This window comes from Schistocerca americana, chromosome 8, assembly GCF_021461395.2.
Source record: "Schistocerca americana isolate TAMUIC-IGC-003095 chromosome 8, iqSchAmer2.1, whole genome shotgun sequence".
NCBI classification, from domain to species: Eukaryota; Metazoa; Arthropoda; class Insecta; order Orthoptera; family Acrididae; genus Schistocerca; species Schistocerca americana.
Window position 1 is genome coordinate 144,271,155 of NC_060126.1, and position 27,237 is coordinate 144,298,391.

General features: G+C 43.2%; 1 protein-coding gene and 1 non-coding gene across 2 annotated transcripts in view; both read left to right on the forward strand.

Annotated features, from left to right (window-relative positions):
- Positions 1-27,237, forward strand: part of LOC124545632 — a 602,686-nt gene that overhangs the window by 478,522 nt on the left and 96,927 nt on the right. Inside the window, exons 3-4 of the mRNA XM_047124578.1 lie at positions 24,971-25,170; positions 25,261-25,307. Of these exons, the coding sequence (XP_046980534.1) occupies positions 24,971-25,170; positions 25,261-25,307 (247 nt within the window). The remainder of the gene's footprint in view (positions 1-24,970; positions 25,171-25,260; positions 25,308-27,237) is intronic.
- Positions 18,763-18,837, forward strand: Trnas-uga. Its single transcript has one exon. It is a non-coding gene; the product is annotated as a tRNA-Ser (tRNA).

Below are 27,237 nucleotides of genomic sequence, written 5' to 3' on the forward strand. Positions count from 1 at the left end.
CTTTGCATTGATGATGGCTTGGATTTCTCCGTGGTTGTCATCAAACCAGTCACTTCTTTTCCGTGCACTACAACCAACAACATTCTCAGCAGTTTCTTTGATGATGTTCTTTAATGTGGTCCATTCTTGTTCGACGTCATCTGTGGTTGCTGGAGCTTTGTTAAGTTGTTCGGACAGTATGTCTTGGAAGTGTGAGCGAACATTTTTGTTGTTCAGGTTGCTTATGTTGAATTTTCTGCGTGGTGGGTTTGAAAAGTGGGATCGTGGCTTGCGATACTTTGGTACTCTCAAACGGCTGACTAAAAGTCTATGGTCCGTCCAGCATTCATCGATGTTTAGTGCTGCTTATGTGATGAGAATGTCTTTCTTGTCACGCTGTCGCGTAATAACGTAGTCTATAAGATGCCAATGTTTGGAGCGTGGGTGCATCCATGTGGTCTTATAGCGGTTACGCAAACGGAATTGGGTATTGGAGATGAAAAGCTCGTGCTCAGCACATAGACCAAGAAGTAGCAACCCATTTGCATTGCAGTTTCCCACCCCTTGTTTACCCATGACATCTCTCCAAAAACGGTTGTCCCTTCCCACTCTGGCATTGAAATCACCAAGTAAAATTAATTTATCTTGAATGGGTATTTTAGAGAGAGTACTGTTCAGTTGGTGGTAGAACTGATTCTTTGTGTCTTCATCACTGTCTAAAGTAGGAGCATATGCAGAGACGAAGGTGATGAATCTGTCTGAACCAATGGGTACTCTAAGAGTCATCAGTCTTTCATTAATTGAGACAGGTGTAAGTCGAAGATCTTTCACTATTTTCGTTTTTACGGCAAATCCTGCACCATGGATGCGTGGTTCTCCTGCATCCTTTCCCTTCCAGAAGATGGTGTACCCTGAACGTGCCTCACTAATGTGTCCCTCACCTGAGAGTCTTGTCTCACTCAAGGCAGCTATGTCTATATCTAGACGGGCTAGTTCTTGGGTGATAAGAGCGGTTCTTCTCTCTGGTCTGTAATTGTTCACGTCCAGGAGGGTCCTGACATTCCATGTCCCTATTGTCATAATCATTTCATTCTTCTTTTGTTTACGTCCGCAGTATAAGGAGTGACCTACTGGGTGCGGATTCCCAGCCCGGTTCAAGTGTGACTTCCGATGTTTAGCCCACATTTTCTAGGGCCTTCCCCATTCAGGGTGGGCAGCGGTCATCCTAAATAGGCCTGCCCAGTCGCAGGTGCAGGACCGGATTCCCGAGTAGTCACACGGGTTCTCAGGAAGGCGACCATCACACACCTGCCGCCAGTGTGCAGGTCCAGACTAGTAGCTTCCAGCCTCACTCGGAGCCTGCTACCATCGTCCTTATCCCATCGCCATTGGTCTTTAGAGAAAATGACAGGAGAAATTGCCATTTGCGTGAATTTTTTTAAGGTGGATTACAGCTTGTGAGGAAGTGACCCACACACTATAATTCTGGAACAATTCGTCACGGCACATATGTATGTGACATGTGACTTCAGGTACCAGAACTGCAACGAACTGCCGCGAGCTCAATGATGGCTGAGCGGCGCCTTTACAGCCAGTTCGTCTGGCATGACCTCTTCCGCCTCCACGATCTTTGAGAACCTGGGATATAAGATTCTTCTTCCGCTCGCTTCGCCGTTGGGTCGGAGGGTAGATAATAGATACTAGAGAGGAAAGTGAAAGACACCCTTGGGCCTCGGAAACCTAATACCGTTGGGGTCGAAGAAACCAAGAGTTGGCCGAGGGGGGCCGGATAGGAAAGGAAACAGGAGAAGCCTGACACAAGTAAGTGGAAGTAATGCCAGGCTTAGCTAAGGGCTCGTGTGGTTGCCACCCACATACTCCCAAGACGGGAGCCCCCTGCGGGGAGTAAGTAATATATACCATATTCTATTAGAAATGTGTAGCCTGTGTCCGCCCTAACTTTTATCAAAGTATCTTGTAAGGATTTGAAGTAAATCAGACAAGAGCTTTTCGAGAATTTTGGTCCGTGATCGATTTACTTGAAATTTTTACACAATACTCTAAGTAAGCTTACATAATTTTGAAGCCAGCTGGCCATGCACTTCTCGAGATTTTTGGTAACAACTTAATCAATAACTTGTCTTTTTACTGTAAGTATAGATAGATATGTATATTTATATCTTTCATATATTTAAAAATACAGGGTGATTCAAAAAGAATACCACAACTTTAAAAATGTGTATTTAATGAAAGAAACATAATATAACCTTCTGTTATACATCATTACAAAGAGTATTTAAAAAGGTTTTTTTTTCACTCAAAAACAAGTTCAGAGATGTTCAATATGGCCCCCTCCAGACACACGAGCAATATCAACCCGATACCCCAACTCGTTCCACACTCTCTGTAGCATATCAGGCGTAACAGTTTGGATAGCTGCTGTTATTTCTCGTTTCAAATCATCAATGGTGGCTGCGAGAGGTGGCCGAAACACCATATCCTTAACATACCCCCATAAGAAGAAATCGCAGGGGGTAAGATCAGGGCTTCTTGGAGGCCAGTGATGAAGTGCTCTGTCACGGGCTGCCTGGCGGCCGATCCATCGCCTCGGGTAGTTGACGTTCAGGTAGTTACGGACAGATAAGTGCCAATGTGGTGGCGCTCCATCCTGCTGAAATATGAATTGTTGTGCTTCTTGTTCGAGCTGAGGGAACAGCCAATTCTCTAACATCTCCAGATACTGTAGTCCAGCTACAGTAGCACCTTCGAAGAAAAAGGGACCAAAAACTTTATTGGCTGAAATGGCACAGAAAACGTTCACCTTAGGCGAGTCACGTTCATACTGAGTTGTTTCCCGCGGATTCTCAGTGCCCCATATACAGACATTGTGACGGTTGACTTTCCTGTTAGTGTGGAAAGTTGCTTCATCACTAAACACAACCTTTGAAACGAAAGATTCATATGTTTCCATTTGAGCAAGGATAAAATCACAGAAATCGATTCTTTTAATCTTATCAGCTGCAGACAGTGCTTGAACCAATTTCAGACGATAAGGTTTCATAACTAACCTTTTTCGTAGGACTCTCCATACAGTTGATTGTGGAATTTGCAGCTCTCTGCTAGCTCTGCGAGTCGATTTTCCTGGGCTGCGAACAAATGCTTGCTGGATGCGCGCTACATTTTCATCACTCGTTCTCGGCCGTGCAGAACTTTTCCCTTTGCACAAATACCCATTCTCTGTAAACTGTTTATACCAACGTTTAATACACCACCTATCAGGAGGTTTAACACCATACTTCGTTCGAAATGCACGCTGAACAACTGTCGTCGATTCACTTCTGCCGTACTCAAAAACACAAAAAGCTTTCTGTTGAGCGGTCGCCATCTTAGTATCAACTGACGCTGACGCCTAGTCAACAGCGCCTCAAGCGAACAAATGTACAACTAAATGAAACTTTATAGCTCCCTTAATTCGCCGACAGATAGTGCTTAGCTCTGCTTTTGTCGTTGCAGAGTTTTAAATTCCTAAAGTTGTGGTATTCTTTTTGAATCACCCTGTATATAGCCTGTGCCTGTCATAATGTTTGTTAGAAGATCATGTGAAAATGTGAAGAAGATCGGTCAAGAATTTCCCGAGATTTTTTGTTAAAAATATGAAACATATAAATACATCTATCTATACTTACTGTATGAAGACAAGTTATTGATTAATTTTGTTGCCAAAAATCTCGAGAAGTGCATGGCCAGCTGGTTTCAATATTTTCCTGATACACCAACAAACATTCGGACGGACATAGGCTACATACTTTTTTAATATATATGGTATATACATCTATATGTAACACAAGAAGGAAAAGTTGTTAGCGAAAAACATTGTTAGCAAAAGTCTCGAAATCTTCTTGACCGATTTAGTTCAGATGTTTACATGACGCTCTAAAACACGTTAAGATGGACATAGGTTACATATATCTGTAATAGATGTAGTACATAAATGTATATATAATATATAATGGGAACATGTGAGCAAAAAGCTCAAAAAGTTCTCGACCGATTTACTTATTTACGGGATGTTGAAGGCCGGGAAAGAGGAAGGGGAAGGTGTCACGTTTGTCCAACGTGTTTTGAAATGTTCTTTGAAAACTCATGTTATTTTACGTGAAAAAGAGATAAGTAATACGAGTACATAATACATCAACCTCAAGGACATACACATTCAGTATTATATTGACAATATTTTCTTACTGATATTCTGCATATATACATTCTATGACAAAAAAATAACTACACACCAAGAAAGAATTATTCGAATGCGACTGAAACAGTAGATGTAATATACACTGAACAGAAAACAAACGATTACGATTTCAGGGAAAATTGGATGATTTAGTCAAGAGGAAGAGTTCCACAAATAGAGCAGGTCAGTAGCGCATTGGTCTACCTGTTGCCCTTAACGCAAGCAGCTACTCGGTTTGGCGTTGATTGACAGAGCTGTGGGGTACCCTCCTGAAGGATATCGCGCTAAATTCTGTCCAGTTGTCGCCGTAGGTCGTCAAAATCTCGACCTGGTTTGAGAGCCCTGCCTATAATGCTCCAAAATTTCTCATATCGGCAGAGATCTGGTGACCTTGCTGGCCAAACTGAGGTTTGGCAAGCACGAGGACAAGCAAAAGAAACTCTCGCCGGGTATGGGCGAGCATTATCTTGCTGAAATGTAAGTCCAGGATAGTTAGCCATGAAGGGCAGCAGAACGGGACATAGACTACCGTCGACGAACCCCTCGGATGACAACCAAAGGGATTCTGGTATGAAATAAAATGGTACCCCAGACCAACCTTCCTGATAGTCGGGAGAAGGAAGAGAAGGAAACGTTGTAAGTGAATATGGAATGGGAGTAAGAAATGAAAGAGGAGGTCCCTGGTAGAATTTTGCACAGAGCATAACTTAATCATAGCTAACACTTACCTCAAGAATCATAAAAGAAGGTTGTATACATGGAAGAAGCCTGGAGATACTGGAAAGTCTCAGATAGATTATACAATGGCAAGACAGAGATTCAGGGACCAGGTTTTAAATTGTAAGTCATTCCCAGGGACAGATGTGGACTCTGACCACAATCTATTGGTTATGAACTGTAGATTGAAACTGCAGAAAGTGCAAAAAGGCTCTCTTTCAAATTCTGAAAGTGGCAGGGATAAAATACAGGGAGCGAAGGCTATTTACAATTTGTACAGAAACCAGATGGCAGTTATAAGAGTCGAGGGACATGAAAGGGAAGCAGTGGTTCGGAAGGGAGTGAGAGAGGGTGGTAGCCTATCCCCGATGCTATGCAATCTGTATATTGCGTAAGCAGCAAAGGAAACAAAAACAAAAAAATTCTGAGCAGGAATTAAAATCCATGGAGAAGAAATAAAAACTTTGAGGTTCGCCGATGACATTGTAATTCTGTCAGAGACAGACCTGGAAGAGCAACTGCCGGCCGGAGTGGCTGAGCGGTTCTAGACGCTACAGTATGGAACCACGCGACCTGTACGGTCGCAGGTTCGAATCCTGTCTCGGGCATGGATGTGTGTGATGTCCTTAGGTTAGTTAGGTTTAAGTAGTTCTAAGTTCTAGGGGACTGATGACCACAGGAGTAAGTCCCATAGTGCTCAGAGCCATTTGAACCATTTTGAAGAGCAGCTGAACGGAATGGACAGTGTCTTGAAAGAAGGATATAAGATGAACATCAAGAAAACCAAAACGAGAATAATGGAATGTAGTCGAATTAAATCTGGTGATTCTGCAGGAATTAGATTAGGAAATGAGACGCTTAAAGTAGTAAAGGAGTTTTGCTATTTGGGGAGCAAAATAACGGCTGATGGTCGAAGTAGAGAGGATATAAAATGTAGACTGGCAATGGCAAAGAAAGCGTTTCTGAAGAAGAGAAATTTGTTAACATCGAGTATAGATTTAAAAGTTAGGAAGTCGTTTCCGAAAGTATTTATATGGAGTGTAGCCATGTATGGAAGTGAAACGTGGACAATAAATAGTTTAGACAAGAAGAGAATAGAAGCTTTCGAAATGTGGTGCTACAGTAGAATGCCGAAGATTAGATTGGTAGATCACATAACTATTGAGGAGGTATTGAATACAATTGGAGAGAAGAAAACTTTGTGGCACAACTTGACTAAAAGAAGCGATCGGTTGGTAGGACATGTTCTGAGGCATCAAGGGATCACAAATTTAGCATTGGAGGGCAGCGTGGAGGGTAAACATCGTAGAGGGAGACCAAGAGATGAATACACTAAACAGATTCAGAAGGATGTAAGTTCCAGTAGGTACTGGGAGATGAAGAAGCTTGCACAGGATAGAGTAGCATGGAGAGCTGCATCAAATCAGTCTCTGGACTGAAGACCACAACAACATGGCGGCCTTGAGTGGAGCTGGTATCCCTCCGCTGTCCGGGGCGCCTCCAGGCATGTCTTAGCTGGTTATTGGGACTCCGATTGAAGCGGGATTGAGCTCTGAAGACAGTTTTGCTCCAGCCAATCACATTCCAGGCCGTGTACCCGACATCACTGCAAACGGGCTCTTTAGTGTACAGGGGTTAATGGTAGTCGGCGTAAGACCCGCCGTGAGCTCGGGGTCATTTCTGCGAGCCGCTTATTAATGGTCCTTGCGGTCACTGAAGCACCAGCTGCACGTCGGATCAATGATAACGATGAATCCGGGGCTCTGAGTGCCTCTCTGCCGATTGTTCAGTCCCCAAGTTCTGTCGTCTCTCTAGATCGACTGCTTCCTTCTTGGCGCTGTGTTCGGCCGTTGTTCACCCATTCCTACCAGCATCGTCGAACTGTGGCTTCACTCCTGTTCAAATGTCGAGTAACTCGCCAATTACTCCAACCGGTTTTTTTGAGCCCAACTACAACTCTCACATGCTGACATCTGCATATATTGGTCACACGCCTATCTGCGAGGCATGGTTACTGTCCACCTGAGTACACGGAATGAAACTCGCAAAGACTTTATGCCCTGGTATCGATATGTCACCTGTTTACTATCCTTGCCAGTCTCGCGGTGAAATTGCGCTGTAGAGTCACACATTCATTCACTGTTCACCAAAGTTTTTGGATTTTCCGTCGATACCTGTATGAATATCAATTTGTGATCAATTTGCGTAACTCCTTTGACCAGTTTGCATAGCTCCTTTTTGATGCGTCGCTTTTTTTATGGCTAAGAGTGCATAGGTGTAATATCAGCATCAGAATATTTTTCAAAATCAATCAAATAAACCTGACCAGCTGAAGAATAACGAAATGAAGCAAATGAATTGCGATTTACAATTTAATCATTCCAAATACTTTGAAGAGTAGAGCAACTTCTCTACTTACTTTAACAATATCAGCTTTTTAGTCCAAAGAAAGTACCGCACAACAACGATAATATCAATTAAATAGCACTGTGCTAATTCTTTAATGACACACTCATTCATTTAATCAATTTACACTACATTTGTGAATGGCAACATAAAAGTGTTTAAAGCAAAGGAATCTCTGGCACAAGACCGCGCACTTTTGAACATCGGATAAAGAACTACCGCTTGTTAGTTCACAACAGTATGAACTCGAAGCTCTTAGTCACTCCTGTATACAATACCTTCGGGCGTTAGGCGGCTGCTGTGGGGCGGGGCGACTTTCAAACATTCAGAATGTCATAACGTCACACTGTCAGAATTACAGCCCAAATTTTCGCGCTATGTCGATTGCTCGCGCTGATATCTTGCAAGTGTGCTTTTTTCTCTTTAAAATATGAGGTCAAGTTGGTGACTTAGTATCATGGCCAGCTAGGATAACACTGTTTTATGTATCATGTAGCCAAAGTACTTGTGAAAACCTATTTCTAAAAATTAATCCCTAATTAGCACCTGGAGCAATAAATTTGGGAACATGTCCAAGCCGACGGTTGGTAGTGACCCTGAAATCTTGCAGTAGAATTGAGACTAGATGTTTCCTTGAAGAGGCCCATCGTCCATCATAACGTGGTCCAGATGCCTTTAGCTGTCTTTTTGCATGCTGTTTCTCACTAGACGTTTGAAAGTCTTGTCCCATTTAACTACAGGGTGGGCCCTAAATGAGTTGTAAAAAATGCGTTTTGTGCAATAGAACTAAACAAATAAAAATACAATTTTGTTTTCAACAAAGAAATTCATGTTAAGTTCACTGTACCTACAGAAATTGGTCAAAATGGTTTCTGTGCTGTTCTAAGAAAACACTGCATATTTTAACACTAATTTACAGATCTTCTCGTAAGTCTTTCGAGACATTATGTTTTCAATTCCTGATTGGATTCGTTCCTTCAGATGATCATCATCACGACGGAATAAACATCATTTTAAGTACGCCAGCCGGCCGAAGTGGCCGAGCGGTTCTAGGGGCTACAGTCTGGAACTGCACGACCGCTACGGTCGCAGGTTCGAATCCTGCCTCGGGCATGGATGTGCGTGATGTCCTTAGGTTAGTTAGGTTTAAGTAATTCTAAGTTCTAGGAGACTGATGACCTCTGAAGTCCCATACACGGACGGGGAATCACCCTAGCGAAGATACGAGCTACAAATGGGCAAATCCATTAAGATAAACGAATTTGACAAAGTGCGGATTATTATTACGCAGAACCTGTGAACGAGCATCTCGAAAACGGCGAAACTGGTCGAATGTTTACGTGCTACTGTCGTAGCATCTGCGGAAAGAGGCAGAAAGAAAGTGAAACTAACAGTAGGTGTTAAATGATTGGACGTCCACGACTTTTCACAGAACGTGGGATTCGGATTGTCTGCTCTATAAAGTAGGATAGATGGTGATCTGTGGCGTATCTGCCGAAAGAGCGCAATGCAGCTGCACGCACAAGTGTATTGGAGCACACCGTTCATCGTACATTGTTGAAAATGGAGCTCGGGAATCTACCGGTGATGAATGGAAACGTGTCGACTCTTCGGATGAATCACATTTTTGCCACATCCGGTCGATGGTCGTCTCCACAAACGCCGCCATCGAGGTGAACAGCGGCTCGAAACGTGCAGCGCGCCACGGAAGCAAGATGGTGGGAATAGTTTTATGCTATGGGAGACACTCTCCTGTGTTGGCATGGGACCTGTGGTAGTAGTAGAAGACATGCGGACAGCTGTGAACCACCTGCATCCCTTCCTGCTTGGTGTCTTCCCAGACGGCGATAACATCCTTCAGCAATCTAACTATGCGTGTCTCAGAGCCAGAACCGCTCTACTGTGGGTTGAGAAGCATTAGAGTGAACTCATGTTGATGTCTCGGCGTCAGATTAAAAATAAAATGGTTCAAATGGCTCTGAGCACTAAGGGGCTTACCTTCTGAGGTCATCAGTCACTTGGAACTTAGAAGTACTTAATCCTAACTAACCTAAGGACATCACACACACCCATGCCCGATGCAGCGTCAGATTCGCCTGATGTAAATCTCAGAACCCATCTGAGTCGCTATCGAGTGCCATCAACGGGTACACAAATCAGCGGCCCGTTATTTACGTGAATTACATTACCTGTGCGTAAACATCTAATGCCACATACCTCCACAAACGTACCAAAAAACTTTCGGATCCCTGATACGCAGAATCAGTTATGTATTTCGTTCCAAAGACGGACAAACAAGCTATTCAGCGGGTGGTCTCAATGTTTTGACTCGGCAGTGTATATGGTCTCAATTTCAGCTTCTTCTGAATCCTTCTTAGGCTTGTTCTTGCTGCTCCATACTCCATGGACGTTTTTCTTAGGAATTCAGTCGCCGATCGCAGGAAACACTGCGTTGCAAAATTAAGATTCTCTCCTGTAGTAGCAGACTTTAGCCTACTTGAACGAGGAAGTTCAGCTACCGAGTCAGTGTCTTCAAATCTTAAATTTAATGTGCGAATATTTTATCGATATGGTGTCTGGATGTTTCGAAAACGTTGCACAAACAATTCACAGACATCACTGCAATTATGGTCAGTTTCCACCATGTTTGAAAAACAAATACGCACAGTTCTGTAGTTAACTTCCTATTCATTGTGTCTCACATACCAAAGAACAACAGAACCTCAAACTGCTAGTGTCAACTGACTTATTAGCCACCCCGTACATCTCCCAAAACAATTACACGACCGGCAGCCCGTCAACCGTTATCTACATCTACATGACTTCTATGAATACGAATGCGAGTGCCGTGTCTTCAGCACTGCTCTTCTTTGCTCATTGCCTGTACCATCTGAAACGATACCGCATCCAAAGTGCACAGCTGAAGCAGATGCAGTACGAGTCATTGGCCTCGCGCGCTTCTCGTTTCGCCACACGGAATGCGCGTCTTGTGTCTGCATGTGGAAAGCACCGAGTTGCGTCTGCTGTCGACCGGCCGCCTGCTGCGGTTTCTTCACAGCACTTCAGTGGCCTCTGCCAGTTTTACGCCGACCTGCCGATTGCCATCGCGACATTTCCTGCGCGATTTCGTACTTGTGTCACTAACCATTTGTATTGTGCGCAGGTATGTTAGATGATGAAATGCTATCTCCTGACCGATATTTTTAGCTTCCCAGACATATGAACAAAACTTATGTTTGAACGTAAATCGTACCATTTCATATTTTAAACCCATGTAAATGATTTAAAAAACAGTCTGAACAGACATATCAGATTTTTTCCAAACGATGCTGTCATTTACCGTCTAGTAAAATCATCAGAAGTTCAAAACCAAATGAAAAATGATATAGACGAAATATCTGAATGGTGCCAAAAATGGCTGTTGACCCTAAATAATTAAAAGTGTGAGGTCATCATATGGTTGGTGAGGCGACTATGTCATTTGGTTTTTGTATGTCACGGATGTGTACGTCAGAGAGGGAGCGACTATGTCATTTGGTTTTTGTATGTCACGGATGTGTATGTCAGAGAGGGAGCAAGTTACGTTACTTTTAAACAATCTTTGCTCTTTTTGTGGCACAGTCTTTGCCTCCGCTCAGTCTGATACGGTACATTCTTAGTTAAGTGTGGTACGTGATGGATGTATTCAGTAGTGCTGTGTTGACTTGTGAGTGTGTCTGTTAGATGAAGAATATTGTAAACGACAGCAAGACTGAATAAGATTAGTATACTAGAAAGTGAAGAAAATATAAATTTTGAATAATGTTATTATTTTCGAAGAGAAGAAGATATGGCGCATAGCAACAGTTAGCGGTAAACTACGCTATTGCACCGTATGCCATAGCAACTCCCGTCGCGCAGCAAGCAACGTTTAACAAAAATAGGGCGACTACCGTAAGCAACAAGCATCATGTATTTCACAACAACAGCGATTTGCTGCCGCGACGCCTACGCCAAACAAACTGCTACGAACTTCCAAAATTTCATCTATAAACCGAAAAAGAATAAATAATTTCTAATAAACTGAACACTGACAGTATTTTTTAAACTAGTTCTAAGAGGTTACACAGGTTGTTGTTCATTTGAGAAATACTTTTGGCTGTACATGGTGATGATAATTCAGAGACATGTAACACACTCTACCACTTTTGATGAGATATACAGACTGTTAGGATGGTAATTGTGTTGTCTGGAAAGAATAGTGATTGGTATTTTCGTTTAAGAATTTTTTCGGGATCTGTTATGAGGCAGTGACGCAGTGTTAAATGAACTGTAATATTTACGATTATAGCTATGAATATGAAGTGTTGTTTACGTGGAAATAAGTGGACGAAAACAGTGCAGGGAATTGTTATTTGAAGTGTATATTGAGACGGAGTCAACGAATATGATTAATGTTATAAAAGGATAATGAGATTTATCCTGGTGATGTACATGAGATGACAGTTATAAGATTTATGATGCATATTGTAATAGAGTGAGGCAGTCATTATGACGATTAATGAGGAGAAAGAGTGAGTCAGTAATGGTTGGGCATAGGGTCCCTGTTTCTTGTTACAGTCAGTTTTTATGCCATGTGAGCGCATTTCGTGTTTATAAGTGTAAAAGGTAAGTTTCTGAAAAGATGTGGCTGGATGACAATAGTGAATGAAGGTAATGTGTCTTAAGACAACATAGTTATTTCCTAGATGTTTAGTTACAATTATCTGAGGCAAATCATTTAACCTTTTTATTAAACATACACCGTCATTGTTTTCATCAAAGCAATACAACGTGTAACAGTTATACGTTACAATAACTCGAGAAGTGTACATTTTTGTCTCTATTTGTGCACGGAAAATGTTTTGCAAAGATGTAACTCGGCACTGATTGCTACTCTGTACTCTGTTTTTGTGGTAGGGTCTATTTCTTGTTTATACTGATGAATGCCATCGTTTTTCCTGAGTTGTATATAGCTATATGCACTCAAAATTTAACTTTTACTGAACTCTGTAGAACTGATCTACCTTTCCTTTGTCTGAGAGATAACTCTACATATATATGAAACCATGTCATAATAGTCTAGGTGTTTGGGAAATTTTAATTTTTGGGTGAAATTCATCACTAGCGAGGTGTGAGATGGACAGACAATAGGCAGGAAGTATGTGGGATACTAATGGTTATGCCGTTCTTTTTTCTTTTTTTTTCAGCTTTATTTTCTTTTGACATGGCATAGGATACGGTTCTTTTATATCTATTTTTCTGCTAACATGTATGACATTGCAGATTAACTCTTGTTTTTACATATGATGTAACATAATAACATACATTGCTTTAGCTTAAGGAAGTTTCACGCTGTGTTTGTCTGTTACACTTTCGTCATTTATTGAGTTTCTTCATAATGCATATCCTGTGTATAATTTCTTACTATAGGATGTGGCGCCATTAGTACAATCATAATGTTAAGTATAGTACTCTAGGGAGCTATCAAAAGTCATTTAAGATGTGTAAGAAATTATTAAAGATGTGGAGACAAAGATAAAAAGGTAAGAAAAAGCAAAGAAATGGTTACAAAGATTATGTGAAAAATGAATATGAGAAATGATTAGGTAGGGCATAGATGAGAAATAATTAGGTAGGGCAAAGATGAGAAATGGCTAGGTAGAACAAATGTGACAAATGGTTAGGTAGGGAAATGGAGCTAAATAATATGGACTTATGACAATGTAAGTAACATATGACAGAAAGAAGCAAAGAATACAGTAAACAGTGGTATTTATTGAAATATGAAATTATAGGCAAAAGGATTAAAAATGCATGAACTAAAGAATGACCTATAACTAGATAGCATGCCAATTACTAACCATGTTAGGTATAATCATAGACTGACGTTTGACTGGCTGTATAAAGTATTCTTTGATGTGAACCTTGGTTACTCCCTAATCCATATTTTTGCTAACTATTATTTGTGTTCTCCTTACCTGTGTGTGTGACTACTATCCTTATGTGTTTATTTCTTGTGTGTGGTCACTAACCTTATGCATCTCTTTCTACCTTACTCTCATTATTTCTGTGTATTTCACTAGTGTCCACATAAACATATTTATTTGAATAGATTTAGAATATTCTGTAGCGTAATTCTGTACAAATATTATAACTGTTTATTATCATGCCTATTACTATACATTGTTTCACATGATTTTCTTGTCTGATGTTTCTGTAATCCATTATTGTAAAACGATGATGGTATTTTTTTCTTAGTTTTTTTTTTTTTTTAAATAGACACAGACGTCTGTGGTTACTGCTACACTACATGTGCATTCCATATCTACAACGACGTAAAACTTTATTACTCCTGTTTAATATAGGTAATTGTATATTGTAAATTTAACAGATTGTAAATTATTGACCATTCACCACAAATGATTGACACTTGCCAGGGTAGAAAAAAATATATCTACTGATTATACACCGAAATATTCTGTCATAAGTTGGCATACTTCACAGATGCAAGCTGCAACTGACATCCATAAGGAATTCTTCCATACAACAAGATGGCTTTGGAGTTATCAGAGGCTCCACAGTCTGCTTCAAGCAGATACTACGACATTTTACTTTTTCTGCGTGTGTGGGGTTGTCAGCTGTGATCTGCGTTTAGTCTTACTGAGTCTGCTTCCACATAACTTGCCATAACAATGACATTATTGTTGCGAGCTAAAGTAAGTTTGGCCATTTATGACAAGGGCACTCTTCGATCCACTTTCATCGTGCAGATTACTACTGTCATATGCGACTGCGTTTCAGAAATGTAGCCCTTGTGTGATACAGACACTCTGACCTACTTCCTGCGCGCTACAAAACCGGTGTAGATCACCAATGCTACTTCAGTACAAAATGTGACATGTAAACTTTCAAAATACCCTATGTAGAACGTTCTGATATACTCATAAAAAGTTAATAATTCTACTGATTACCGAGCGAGGTGCGCAGTGGTTAGACACTGGACTCGCATTCGGGAGGACGACGGTTCAATCCCGCGTCCGGTCACCCTGATTTAGGTTTTCCGTGATTTCCCTAAATCGCTCCCGGCAAATGCCGGGATGGTTCCCTTGAAAAGGGCACGGCCGACTTCCTTCCCTAATCCGATGAGACCGGTGACTGCGCTCTCTGGTCTCCTTTCCCAAACAACCCAACCCCAACCGAACCTCTACTGATTAATCATTCACATGTTGCTGAATTTTGTATAAATTTTTTACTTATAGTTCTTTAACTCATTTTGTTGTAAAACGATTTTTCTTCTTGTATTTGAAACATGTTTTGTATGTTCCTATCCATAATGTTTAGAACTTTGTCCACGTCCCATTCTTGTCTGAAACGACCATTGCACAAAATTCTACTGGGGGAAGGTGGAGGAAATTTAAGATGGTCATGTCATTTTGTTCTTGAATATAATCCATGTGAACGTCAGAGAAAGTTACGTTACTGTTAAACAATCTTTGGTCTCGTCGTGACACAGTCTTTGCCTGTGCTTAGTCTGATGGATTCTTAGTTGAAGTGTGGTGGGTGAGGGACGTATTCAGTAGTGTTGTGTTGACTTGTGATTGTGTCTGTTAGATGAAGAATATTCTAAAGGACAGCAAGGATGAATAAGATGGATATACTAGAAAGTGAAGAGAATATAAATTTTCAGTAATGTTATGTTTTGAAGAGAATGAGTTTGAGGTAAGACTGCAACACTGCGCAGCTAGGAATGATTGTTGTCAGCTAGTTTACTTGCTCAGAGCTGAGAGAAAGACCACCCCACTTCCGTAAGTCATGAATTTATACACTAGTTGATTAAGGTGTTTGATTTTTATAGAAATTTTCTGTTTCTTTTCGCGAAATTTTAATCTCAAACTCTCTCCTTCAAATGCGAAAGTATTTTGTTGATGCCCGCTTACGAAGGGAAAAGCGACCATCGTAATAAAACAGAGAAATGGAGCTCACACGGAAGGATTTATGCGTACGATTTTCTCGCGCGCTGTTTGACAGTGTAACGGTAGAGAAATGGATCGATAAACCCTCTGTCTGGTACACGAGTGTGATTTTCAGAGTAGTCCTGTAGATGCATTTAAATTCTTGTTTCGAGTATGTGGAGAATTGCAAAATGTTGTCAGACCACTTATTCCGCGAGACTACTTCTCGAAGTACTATTCGGAAATAATAGGTGGAGAAACATGAGCGACAATGAAAGTTTGAGCCACGTATGGAGGCCTAATGCTCGATAGTGCTCCCGGAGTGCTACTGTACCGCGAAGAATATTTTTATCTTCAAGATTTGAAAGCATAAATGAACAGATCATGAAGCGATAAACAGAGAGATCATATCACATAAATGAACGAAAATTGATGCCTAAAATAGTAATCAGTTATCTAACAACATGGAAAAGATCAATAAGCAGACCAAGAAAGAGGTAGCGAAATGAAACGGAAACTAACTAAAGACAAGAGAGGCACTGAACAAGAGAATGTAACAGGCAAATGCCTAACTCTTGAAGAAAGAAGAAGACTGGGAGAGCTTTAAGATTTTAAAGAATCAAGAATTTCATTTTTGAGAGTTAAAGTATTTAACACTAAAGCTTGAAAAACCTTGTAATTAGCAAAGAAGAAGAATTTTTATTAGGTTTTTGAGAAAGCAGAATTTTCGTTTTCAGGATAAATAATTTTTACATTCAAGATAGAAGAATCCAGTGCAGTACGTGGAGCCCACGGTTGTGAAGACAAAAATTTGGCAGATGTAATGATAGGATAGAGTGGTAAGAAGGAAGCCCAATAAAAAATAGGTAAAGTAAGGTGAGTGCTCGTGACGAGCGGATGTCGATTCGGCATAAATTTCATGTGAATTCTTGACACTGCATCCTAATTGATTTCATCCTCGTCGATCCATTCATTACATTTAAGTAATTTCAATTTATTTTTTACACTCCTGGAAATGGAAAAAAGAACACATTGACACCGGTGTGTCAGACCCACCATACTTGCTCCGGACACTGCGAGAGGGCTGTACAAGCAATGATCACACGCACGGTACAGCGGACACACCAGGAACCGCGGTGTTGGCCATCGAATGGCGCTAGCTGCGCAGCATTTGTGCACCGCCGCCGTCAGTGTCAGCCAGTTTGCCGTGGCATACGGAGCTCCATCGCAGTCTTTAACACAGGTAGCATGCCGCGACAGCGTGGACGTGAACCGTATGTGCAGTTGACGGACTTTGAGCGAGGGCGTATAGTGGGCATGCGGGAGGCCGGGTGGACGTACCGCCGAATTGCTCAACACGTGGGGCGTGAGGTCTCCACAGTACATCGATGTTGTCGCCAGTGGTCGGCGGAAGGTGCACGTGCCCGTCGACCTGGGACCGGACCGCAGCGACGCACGGATGCACGCCAAGACCGTAGGATCCTACGCAGTGCCGTAGGGGACCGCACCGCCAGTTCCCAGCAAATTAGGGACACTGTTGCTCCTGGGGTATCGGCGAGGACCATTCGCAACCGTCTCCATGAAGCTGGGCTACGGTCCCGCACACCGTTAGGCCGTCTTCCGCTCACGCCCCAACATCGTGCAGCCCGCCTCCAGTGGTGTCGCGACAGGCGTGAATGGAGGGACGAATGGAGACGTGTCGTCTTCAGCGATGAGAGTCGCTTCTGCCTTGGTGCCAATGATGGTCGTATGCGTGTTTGGCGCCGTGCAGGTGAGCGCCACAATCAGGACTGCATACGAGCGAGACACACAGGGCCAACACCCGGCATCATGGTGTGGGGAGTGATCTCCTACACTGGCCGTACACCACTGGTGATCGTCGAGGGGACACTGAATAGTGCACGGTACATCCAAACCGTCATCGAACCCATCGTTCTACCATTCCTAGACCGGCAAGGGAACTTGCTGTTCCAGCAGGACAATGCACATCCGCATGTATCCCGTGCCACCCAACGTGCTCTAGAAGGTGTAAGTCAACTACCCTGGCCAGCAAGATCTCCGGATCTGTCCCCCATTGAGCATGTTTGGGACTGGATGAAGCGTCGTCTCACGCGGTCTGCACGTCCAGCACGAACGCTGGTCCAACTGAGGCGCCAGGTGGAAATGGCATGGCAAGTCGTTCCACAGGACTACATCCAGCATCTCTACGATCGTCTCCATGGGAGAATAGCAGCCTGCATTGCTGCGAAAGGTGGATATACACTGTACTAGTGCCGACATTGTGCATGCTCTCTTGCCTGTGTCTATGTGCCTGTGGTTCTGTCAGTGTGATCATGTGATGTATCTGACCCCAGGAATGTGTCAATAAAGTTTCCCCTTCCTGGGACAATGAATTCACGGTGTTCTTATTTCAATTTCCAGGAGTGTATAATTACTTTTTCCCTTGGCTACGACCTGCAAGTGTGGAGAGTGGGTTCATGGTGTTGTGTCCCGTTTGTGTATTTGTGATACCGAGAGAAAGTACAGAGTGAATCCCGGTACCGCCAGATAGCTTACTTGTCTAGGACATCACCAACGTGTTCTCCGTAGTTAACGGACCTATACAGTGGATAGAGCATGACTCACAGTGACGCACCTTCACGCCACAGGACATTGCTGAGAAGTCAGGAATTTAACTCAGGATATGGCCACAAAGCGTGACGATTGCTACATATTCTGATCTCGAGGATTCGAAATTTTCTTCACGTTAACTGAAAAACACTGTTTTCGTTATAAACAGTAACAAAAAATAGCAGGTTATAGTAAAATGGGATAAATAATTAATTTGATGTTCTCTGTGCTCTGTGACTTCCACAGAATGAACAAACACATTCATTCTTCCTAAATTACACATAGAAGCAAAATTATTTTTTTCATTCGAGAGCTGTTTTCATTGTCCCGGTAAGCGTGAAATTTCTCTATTACATCAGATTAGTCGTGTGCAATGGACCCCGTCAAGAGGGATCTTTTGAATGTTTAAGGAAATGAAACATAATCTTTTATGTGCGAAATAATCTAAATCATAAATTTTAAGAGTATCTGCGAATATATTCTTCAATGTAGTAAAATGAGATACCTAACATAAATCTCTTTAATTTAGTCTTACGCTCTGGTACATTACCTAGTACAAGTAACAGTTCATGGAAGATTGCTGAATACGAGTGTACCCACGAATCTGACTCATTTTTGAACTAATGTGAAGCTGCTGAAGACGTTGAAGACTTTGTAGAGGTTTCCAGAACGAAATTTCATTCTGGAAACATCCGCTAGGCTGTGGCTAAGCCATGTCTCCGCAATATCCTTTCTTCCAGGAGTGCTAGTTGTGCAGGGTTCGCAGGAGAGCTTGTGTAAAGTTTGGAAGGTAGGAGACGAGATACTGGCAGAAGTAAAGTTGTGAGGACGGGGCGTGACTCGTGCTTGGGTAGCTCAGTTGGTAGAGCACTTGCCCGTGAAAGGCAAAGGTCCCGAGTTCGAGTCTCGGTCCAGCACACAGTTTTAAGCTGCCAGGAAGTTTCATATCGAACATGTTATGACCTAGCTCTGAATATCAGTAGTGACGTTTACATGTTAATAAACTGTGTGCACGCCTTAGTTTGTAGCTAATTTACTTTTTTTCATATAGTTCAATAATTGTTTTCCTGTAAATGGCTCAAATGGCTCTGAGCACTATGGGACTTAACTTCTGAGGCCATCAGTCCCCTAGAACTTAGAACTACTTAAACCTAACTAACGTAAGGACATCCCACACACACACACACACACACACACACACACACACACACACACACACACACATGCCCTTGGCAGGATTCGAACCTGCGACGGTAGCGGTCGCGCGGTTCCAGACTGTAGCGCCTAGAACCGCTCGACCATCCCGGCCGGCTTCCTGTAAATCACCTGTAGCAGTAAAGGCGTTTTGCAAATGTAACTGAACTAAAACCTTTGATTAATGCTACGGTGCTGGCTCACCATTTCAGGCTGTGACCTAGCAGTACGCCCAAGGAGTTAACATTCAAATTTTCGCATTTCGTTATTTGCATAGACTATTTTTATAACTTTCGGTGTTCCATGAAAAGTACTGATAGATGCTGGTAAAGTAAGGGTCTGAGGGCACCTCGGGTGTCGCACCTGGATAGCTCAGCCGATAAGGGCTGAAAGTTATGTGTTTTAGTTTATTTTAGAGAAAGTGGATCTGTAATGTTGAGTGTGCTTTCAATGTCAAATTGTCTGTTAGATGATAAACTTTGGGTTTTCTGTTTTGAATGGTGTGTATACCAGACATTAAAGCTGACAGCTTGCGTAACGCTGTTGGTGACGAAATTCAACTGCAAGAATGCGTGTAGAAATCTAAGCGCGAGGATTCTAAGTAAATCATGTCCTGTTATCACAAAATATGACTATGAACTTTGATGAAAAACTGATTACTTTGAAACTAAACTTGATCCCTGTGAAATTCAGTTAATGAAAGAATCTGCTTTTATGCTGTTTGGGTTAGCTGAGTCGCACTGGATAACGCAGTGTAAACTGCTCTCGTAGTTACATCGCGTCTCGATAACACAGCTGCAAAACCTGACTAATGAGATATGCAGAGGAGCAATGCGTTCTCTTAAAACACTGCTGTCATTCTTAGTTCACAACTTTTGATAATGTTTTGAATAAATTGAAAATTAATTGACCCTTTGGATGTGGACAATGACTCTGGGTTGAATGAACTCAATATCAATCTCATATCATTTGACTTAATAAAATTTAATAAAATTCCAATAACAGTTAAGCTTTTCCTGAAATCACGTAACTATAACCCAAGAGCTACCAAAATTAAACTTCACATGTACAATCTTTCCGTACACAAAATTCCAAAATTTAATACTTAATCCTCTTCTCTCACAGTGATAGATAAATCCTAAAAAAAAAATTAAATCGACAGATTCCTGATCTGGATGTCTGACGAAACAAGAGTATTGCATTATAAAACCGCTGCCGCAAGTAAAACAAACTTCATCATTAGTTGTAATCCGTTCTTTACAAGGTGTAAAATCGAACCAATGTAAAAATCAATTCTTTTCCTCTCTACAATAAATCTTCCATTAATACATAATATAGAGGGGCAGTCAAAAAGTGAAGGGACTTTTGAGAAAAGGAATATGTATACTAATGATAGAAAATGAAACACATATTATTTTTCTTTATAGTCTCCATTCACTTTAATGCTCTTTTTCCAACGTTTCACAAGTTTTCTTGATTTCGTCGGAAAAAAGTGTTTTGGTTGCAACTGTAACAAGTTTTGCACCGCATCAATGATTTCTGCATCAGTTGCAAATCGTCTTCCTCCGAGCGCTCCTTTTGATGGTCCAAACATACGGAAATCGCTTGGACTGTATGGCGGTTGTTCCAGCAATTCGAATCCCAACTCCTTTATTGTTTCGGCCGTCCGTTGGCGGAATGTGGCCGGGCTTTATCTTGCTGCAGGACGACGTTTGGATGTGACTGCACGTTTCAGTTTAGTTCGCAACACACCGCAACAGATCTCACTGTTCACAGTATCGTCTCTTGGGGTGAAATGAACGGCTACCGCACCTTCCATGTCCCAGAATAGTGTTAGCATAATCTTACCAGCTGATGGTAGACCTTTAAATTCCCTAACTTCTGGTGATGTTGAGTGTTTCCAAACCATGCTCGCAGCCTCAATTTCCGGTTCGTGATGATGCACCCACGTTTCGTCTACAGAAACGATTTGCTGTAAAAATCCATCTCCCTTGCGATGATAACAGGCCAGATACTTACGGGAGATGACCATCCTTTGCGCCTTATGCTACACTGACAGTTCTTTCGGTACTTACGTTGCAAACACTTTCCAAAAATTTAGCCTGTCATGTAAGATGGAATACGATGAACCATGACTGATATGTAAAGTATTGGCGATTTCGTCCACAGTGATTCATCTGATTTCCATCACCACACCCTCAACGACTTCCAAATTGACCTCAGTTGTTAACGTCGATGGCCTGCCCGATCTTTCCTGGTCTTCGTAAATCTTGCTTCGCGATAAACATCTGTCACCATAGAGCGATAGCATTCGACGAATAATTTTCGTAGGTTTACGCCTTCCGCAAACAAAAAGCAAATCACTGCCCTCATTTCCTCCTTGGTGCAGATCGACAATGGAGCTGCCATGTTTCACGGTCTGCTACAGTGCAACGACTAACCCAGGAATAAGAGTTACACGTTGTATAGAACTGTTCCAGATGACAATACATCAGCACTGGATACTAGCAGTTACCATGCCCTACGGCGAGAAATTGCAAATGTCCCTTTACTTTTTGACTTCAACTCGTAATTGTCTAAAATTTCCGTTTTTTGCTGCTTACTGCTACTAAAGAAAAACTTCGCTGTTCACATCCAACATCAAACTCTGTGTGTCTGTCCCCTCTTCTTTGCTTGTGATCAACAGATAACTCTGGCGCTCATCTTCACTGAGCAAAGATCACTTCTAACTTCACTTCTAACTCATCTCTGTGCAGCGCAGCTTCTCTGCCGAAGACGTGCGCGCATGTCTAAGCAATTCAGATCTTTCGGGAGCGATTCCAGACATCCAAAGCAAGAAAAATTCTTACGAAAATTTACACACACACACCTTTCAGAGCATTGTCCGCGAAAGTCAAGATCGCGGCTTCGAGTTTTGGTCCATCGCAGAATTTTAATGTCCAGGACGTTTCATAGCAGCGCATGCTGCATTGCAAATTGAAAGATTCATTCTGAAAGTCTAGCTGAATATTGGTGCAGAATTTTCGTGCGCGAATTGCAAATGTGCCATTGTGCTGTATTCACTTCTAAGGCTAGCTTGTTCTTTGCCTGATTAAGATCCAGCGTTTTAAGAAGTCTATCTTCCGTGACGTCTAAGGATGTACCTTGTTTGTTAGCTCCGAGTAGATAATACACTCCTGGAAATTGAAATAAGAACACCGTGAATTCATTGTCCCAGGAAGGGGAAACTATATTGACACATTCCTGGGGTCAGATACATCACATGATCACACTGACAGAACCACAGGCACATAGACACAGGCAACAGAGCATGCACAATGTCGGCACTAGTACAGTGTATATCCACCTTTTGCAGCAATGCAGGCTGCTATTCTCCCATGGAGACGATCGTAGAGATGCTGGATGTAGTCCTGTGGAACGGCTTGCCATGCCATTTCCACCTGGCGCCTCAGTTGGACCAGCGTTCGTGCTGGACGTGCAGACCGCGTGAGACGACGCTTCATCCAGTCCCAAACATGCTCAATGGGGGACAGATCTGGAGATCTTGCTGGCCAGGGTAGTTGACTTACACCTTCTAGAGCACGTTGGGTGGCACGGGATACAAGCGGACGTGCATTGTCCTGTTGGAACAGCAAGTTCCCTTGCCGGTCTAGGAATGGTAGAACGATGGGTTCGATGACGGTTTGGATGTACCGTGCACTATTCAGTGTACCCTCGACGATCACCAGTGGTGTACGGCCAGTGTAGGAGATCGCTCCCCACACCATGATGCCGGGTGTTGGCCCTGTGTGCCTCGGTCGTATGCAGTCCTGATTGTGGCGCTCACCTGCACGGCGCCAAACACGCATACGACCATCATTGGCACCAAGGCAGAAGCGACTCTCATCGCTGAAGACGACACGTCTCCATTCGTCCCTCCATTCACGCCTGTCGCGACACCACTGGAGGCGGGCTGCACGATGTTGGGGCGTGAGCGGAAGACGGCCTAACGGTGTGCGGGACCGTAGCCCAGCTTCATGGAGACGGTTGCGAATGGTCCTCGCCGATACCCCAGGAGCAACAGTGTCCCTAATTTGCTGGGAAGTGGCGGTGCGGTCCCCTACGGCACTGCGTAGGATCCTACGGTCTTGGCGTGCATCCGTGCGTCGCTGCGGTCCGGTCCCAGGTCGACGGGCACGTGCACCTTCCGCCGACCACTGGCGACGACATCGATGTACTGTGGAGACCTCACGCCCCACGTGTTGAGCAATTCGGCGGTACGTCCACCCGGCCTCCCGCATGCCCACTATACGCCCTCGCTCAAAGTCCGTCAACTGCACATACGGTTCACGTCCACGCTGTCGCGGCATGCTACCAGTGTTAAAGACTGCGATGGAGCTCCGTATGACACGGCAAACTGGCTGACACTGACGGCGGCGGTGCACAAATGCTGCGCAGCTAGCGCCATTCGACGGCCAACACCGCGGTTCCTGGTGTGTCCGCTGTGCCGTGCGTGTGATCATTGCTTGTACAGCCCTCTCGCAGTGTCCGGAGCAAGTATGGTGGGTCTGACACACCGGTGTCAATGTGTTCTTTTTTCCATTTCCAGGAGTGTACTAGCAGGCACTACCTATATTACTAAGCGACGCCCTCGGAACCTAGTACCAGTTGCAGGCTGCCTATCTAACGGCTGCCAGGGGTAACTGATATTTGATTTTCGGTATTTCGTATAATTATTGACCAAATTTTTCAATTTAGAATACTGCCATAATCTGTTTACGAGAGGTGTAATCTTACGTTAAATATTTAACACAGTAACTCAAGCATTAAAGTTAGAAACTGTAAATGTCATGAAGCATTCGTAACTCGCAAAGAGAAATTCGCTCAGACTATATTTATCTATTATTTGCGTATGAGAGCAATTAGCGACTTCCAACAAATTTTACACACAATTTCAAAACTTCTAGAAACTTCTTCCGTTGATATTCTCTACAAAGCAATGAAAGGAAAAGAGTTTATCACTTACTACACTTCTGCTCTTCTTCAACGTTAGCTACGTTGTTTTAATTTATTACTTCTTTACTACAATCTCAATTGGCAATACATTTTGCTGACATATACCACTGAATGCAACTGCAAAACTACGTTCTTGGACAACACCTAGTTCACGAGAAATCCGTTCTATACATTGAGATCCGTGAAATACTAGGTTTCCTCAAAACGGAGCGCAAATTACCTAGACTATACCCATCCAGTGTTTGATAATGACAGCACTTACTGTCTTTCAGCAAACTTTAAACGTAAATTCAAACCTTTTCTAAACTTTTGTAGGTGGGAGTTTGATTATTTGAAGAATCAGGGATGGGGCTATTGGCCCCGCGTAAGTAGAGAGGGCATTTTTATAGTAGCTCCTGTTAAGGTTCCTGCTGCCCATCAGAACATTTGTCAGATTTCACGTATTTCTAAAATTATTTGCCAGTATGCTGCTTTGTTTGGTGTGTTTGTCAAAAATAGATTGCGTCTGACGTATTTGAAAGAAATTTTGGCTGACATCTAATTTGACTAACAAGTTTGATCGTTTCCGGAAGCGTTTGTCAAACAGTACCCGGTTGCTTGCCGAAATATTGCCTGTATCTTTGAATTACCTGACAATTGGAACAGATACGAAGACTGAAAATACTTTGCGCCTCGATACACAGAACGTGACAGCTTCTTCAAAAATCAGGCTGTATTAGACGTCTACGAGCTTGTCTGACAAACCTGTCGAATGCAAAGAGCGAATTTGACGAACATGTCTCATCGTCTGCTGGCACCTTTAGAGAAGCATGTCTGTAGCTTTGTGACGTACTAAACTTAGCATCTGGACGTGTGTTGGCAGGCTACGGGCACATCGCGCCCAAGACGCACTGGGGGAAGGTGGTGACCATCTTCTACGCGATCCTGGGCATCCCTCTGATGCTGCTGTGCCTGTCCAACATCGGCGACATCATGGCGCACTCGTTCCGCTTCCTGTACTGGCGCGTCTGCTGCTACGCGTGCACGCGCCGGCCGCGCGCCGCCCGCCTGCCGCCCCCGCTGGTGCTGGCGCCGTCGGCGCTGCTGCCCCCGGGCCCTGGGGGCGGGCCCGCCCCCGCAGGCATGCTGCTGCCGGCGCCTCCGGGCCACCAGTTCCGGCGCGCCAGGAGCATGAGGACCACCACGCGATCCCTTCAGTCGTGAGTAAACACCAGCCCACTGCGCCAGATGTCTGACTAAAGTCCCCTTCTTCACTTCAGGGATCTGACCAAGTGTCTGCTCCATATTTATCTACGCCAACACCTGTACTGCGCAAGCCACCTTACGGTGTGTGACAGCGGATACTTTGTGTATCATGTAAAGATACCGTTGTCCGTAACCTTCCCAGCGAGCTGCATATCAGCACGCGTTATCTGACGAGCCATAACCTTCTAGATCAGAGGTTCCCAAACTTTTCAACTGTGCAGACCACGTGTTTTGTGAAAATGCTTAGAGGACCAGTAACTAAATATACAAGTAGAAATTATAAATGTATGTGTGCATGTGCATGTGTGTGTGTGTGTGTGTGTCTGTGTGTGTGTGTGTGTGTGTGTGTGTGCGCGTGTGCGTGTGTGTGTGTGTGTGTGTATTTGAGTGTATGTGTGTGTGCATGAGTTTATAAGTAGGCCTAATTAGTAATCAATACTGTACGAGAAGGACTGAAAAATATTTATATCCTTTTATAAAGAACCATTTTTATTACGTTCACTTAACTGCCACAACTAGATGAAAACTCAAAATCAAGTGGTCAGCGTTAAAAGGAACACAGTGTTATTTTTTATATTGTTTGTCGCCCGCGAGAGAATCTATGTCTGGATTAAAACTGGTACATTTAGTCTCAAATTGCTATCTGCGTTCAAACTATTCCTCTACTTATTTTTCCGAAAAATATGCTTTGAAAGGATCGTTCACATATTTTGTCGAAAAGCCCATCGAGTGTCTCAGTGAGCAGTAATTCAGCTATATATATGCACGGGGACTGAGCAAAAAGGTGTACTCACACTCGAGAGAACTGGGTTCGATTCTCGGGCCATGCATCCAGATATCGATTTCCTGCGGTCACTCAAGTCTTTTCATGCAAATGGCGGGATGGTTGCTTCCTTCCCTTCCAGTAGTAAGAGATCCAAGTAAAGCTATGTGTCTCATAATCTTAGCCGTCGACGGGACGTAAAACACCAACCATTCTTCCTGTTTCAGGATATTAAATGAGCAAAATTCAAGCGAGCTATTCATGTGTATAACTGTATCCGAGAAACTACTAGCTCGACATATTAGACCGAGCGAGGTAGCGTAGTGGTTAGCACAATGAACTGGCATTCGGGAGGACGACTGTTGAAACCAGTGTGCGGCCATCCTGATTTAGATTTTCCATGATTTCCCTATATCGGTCTGTAATGACCTCGTTGTCGACTGGACGTTAAGCACTAATCCGCTCCTTCGCCAAATTACACTACAGACCATTAAAATTATTACACCACGAAGATGACGTGCTACAGACGCGAAATTTAACCGACAGGAAGAAATGCTGTCATATGCGAATGATTAGCTTTTTCAGAGCATTCACACAAGGCTGGCGCCGGTGGCGACACCAACAACGTGCTGACATGAGGAAAATTTCCAACCGATTTCTCATACACAACCAGCAGTTGACCGGCGTTGCCTGGTGAAACGTATTTGTGATGCCTCGTGTAAGGACGAGAAATGCGTACCATCACGTTTCCGACTTTGATAAAGGTCGGATTGTAGCCTATCGCGATTGCGGTTTATCGTATCTCGACAATGCTGCTCGCGTTCGTCGAGATCCAATGATTGTCAGCAGAATATGGAATCGGTAGGTTCAGGAGGGTAATACGGAACGCCGTACTGGATTCCAACGGCCTCGTATCACTAGCAGTCTAGATGACAGGCATCTTATCCACATGGCTGTAACGGATCGTGCAGCCACGTCTCGATCCCTGAGTCAACAGATGAAGACGTTTGCAAGACAACGGCTGTAACGGATCGTGCAGCAACGTCTCGATCCCTGAGTCAACAGATGAAGACGTTTGCAAGACAACAACCATCTGCACGAACAGTTCGACGACGTTTGCA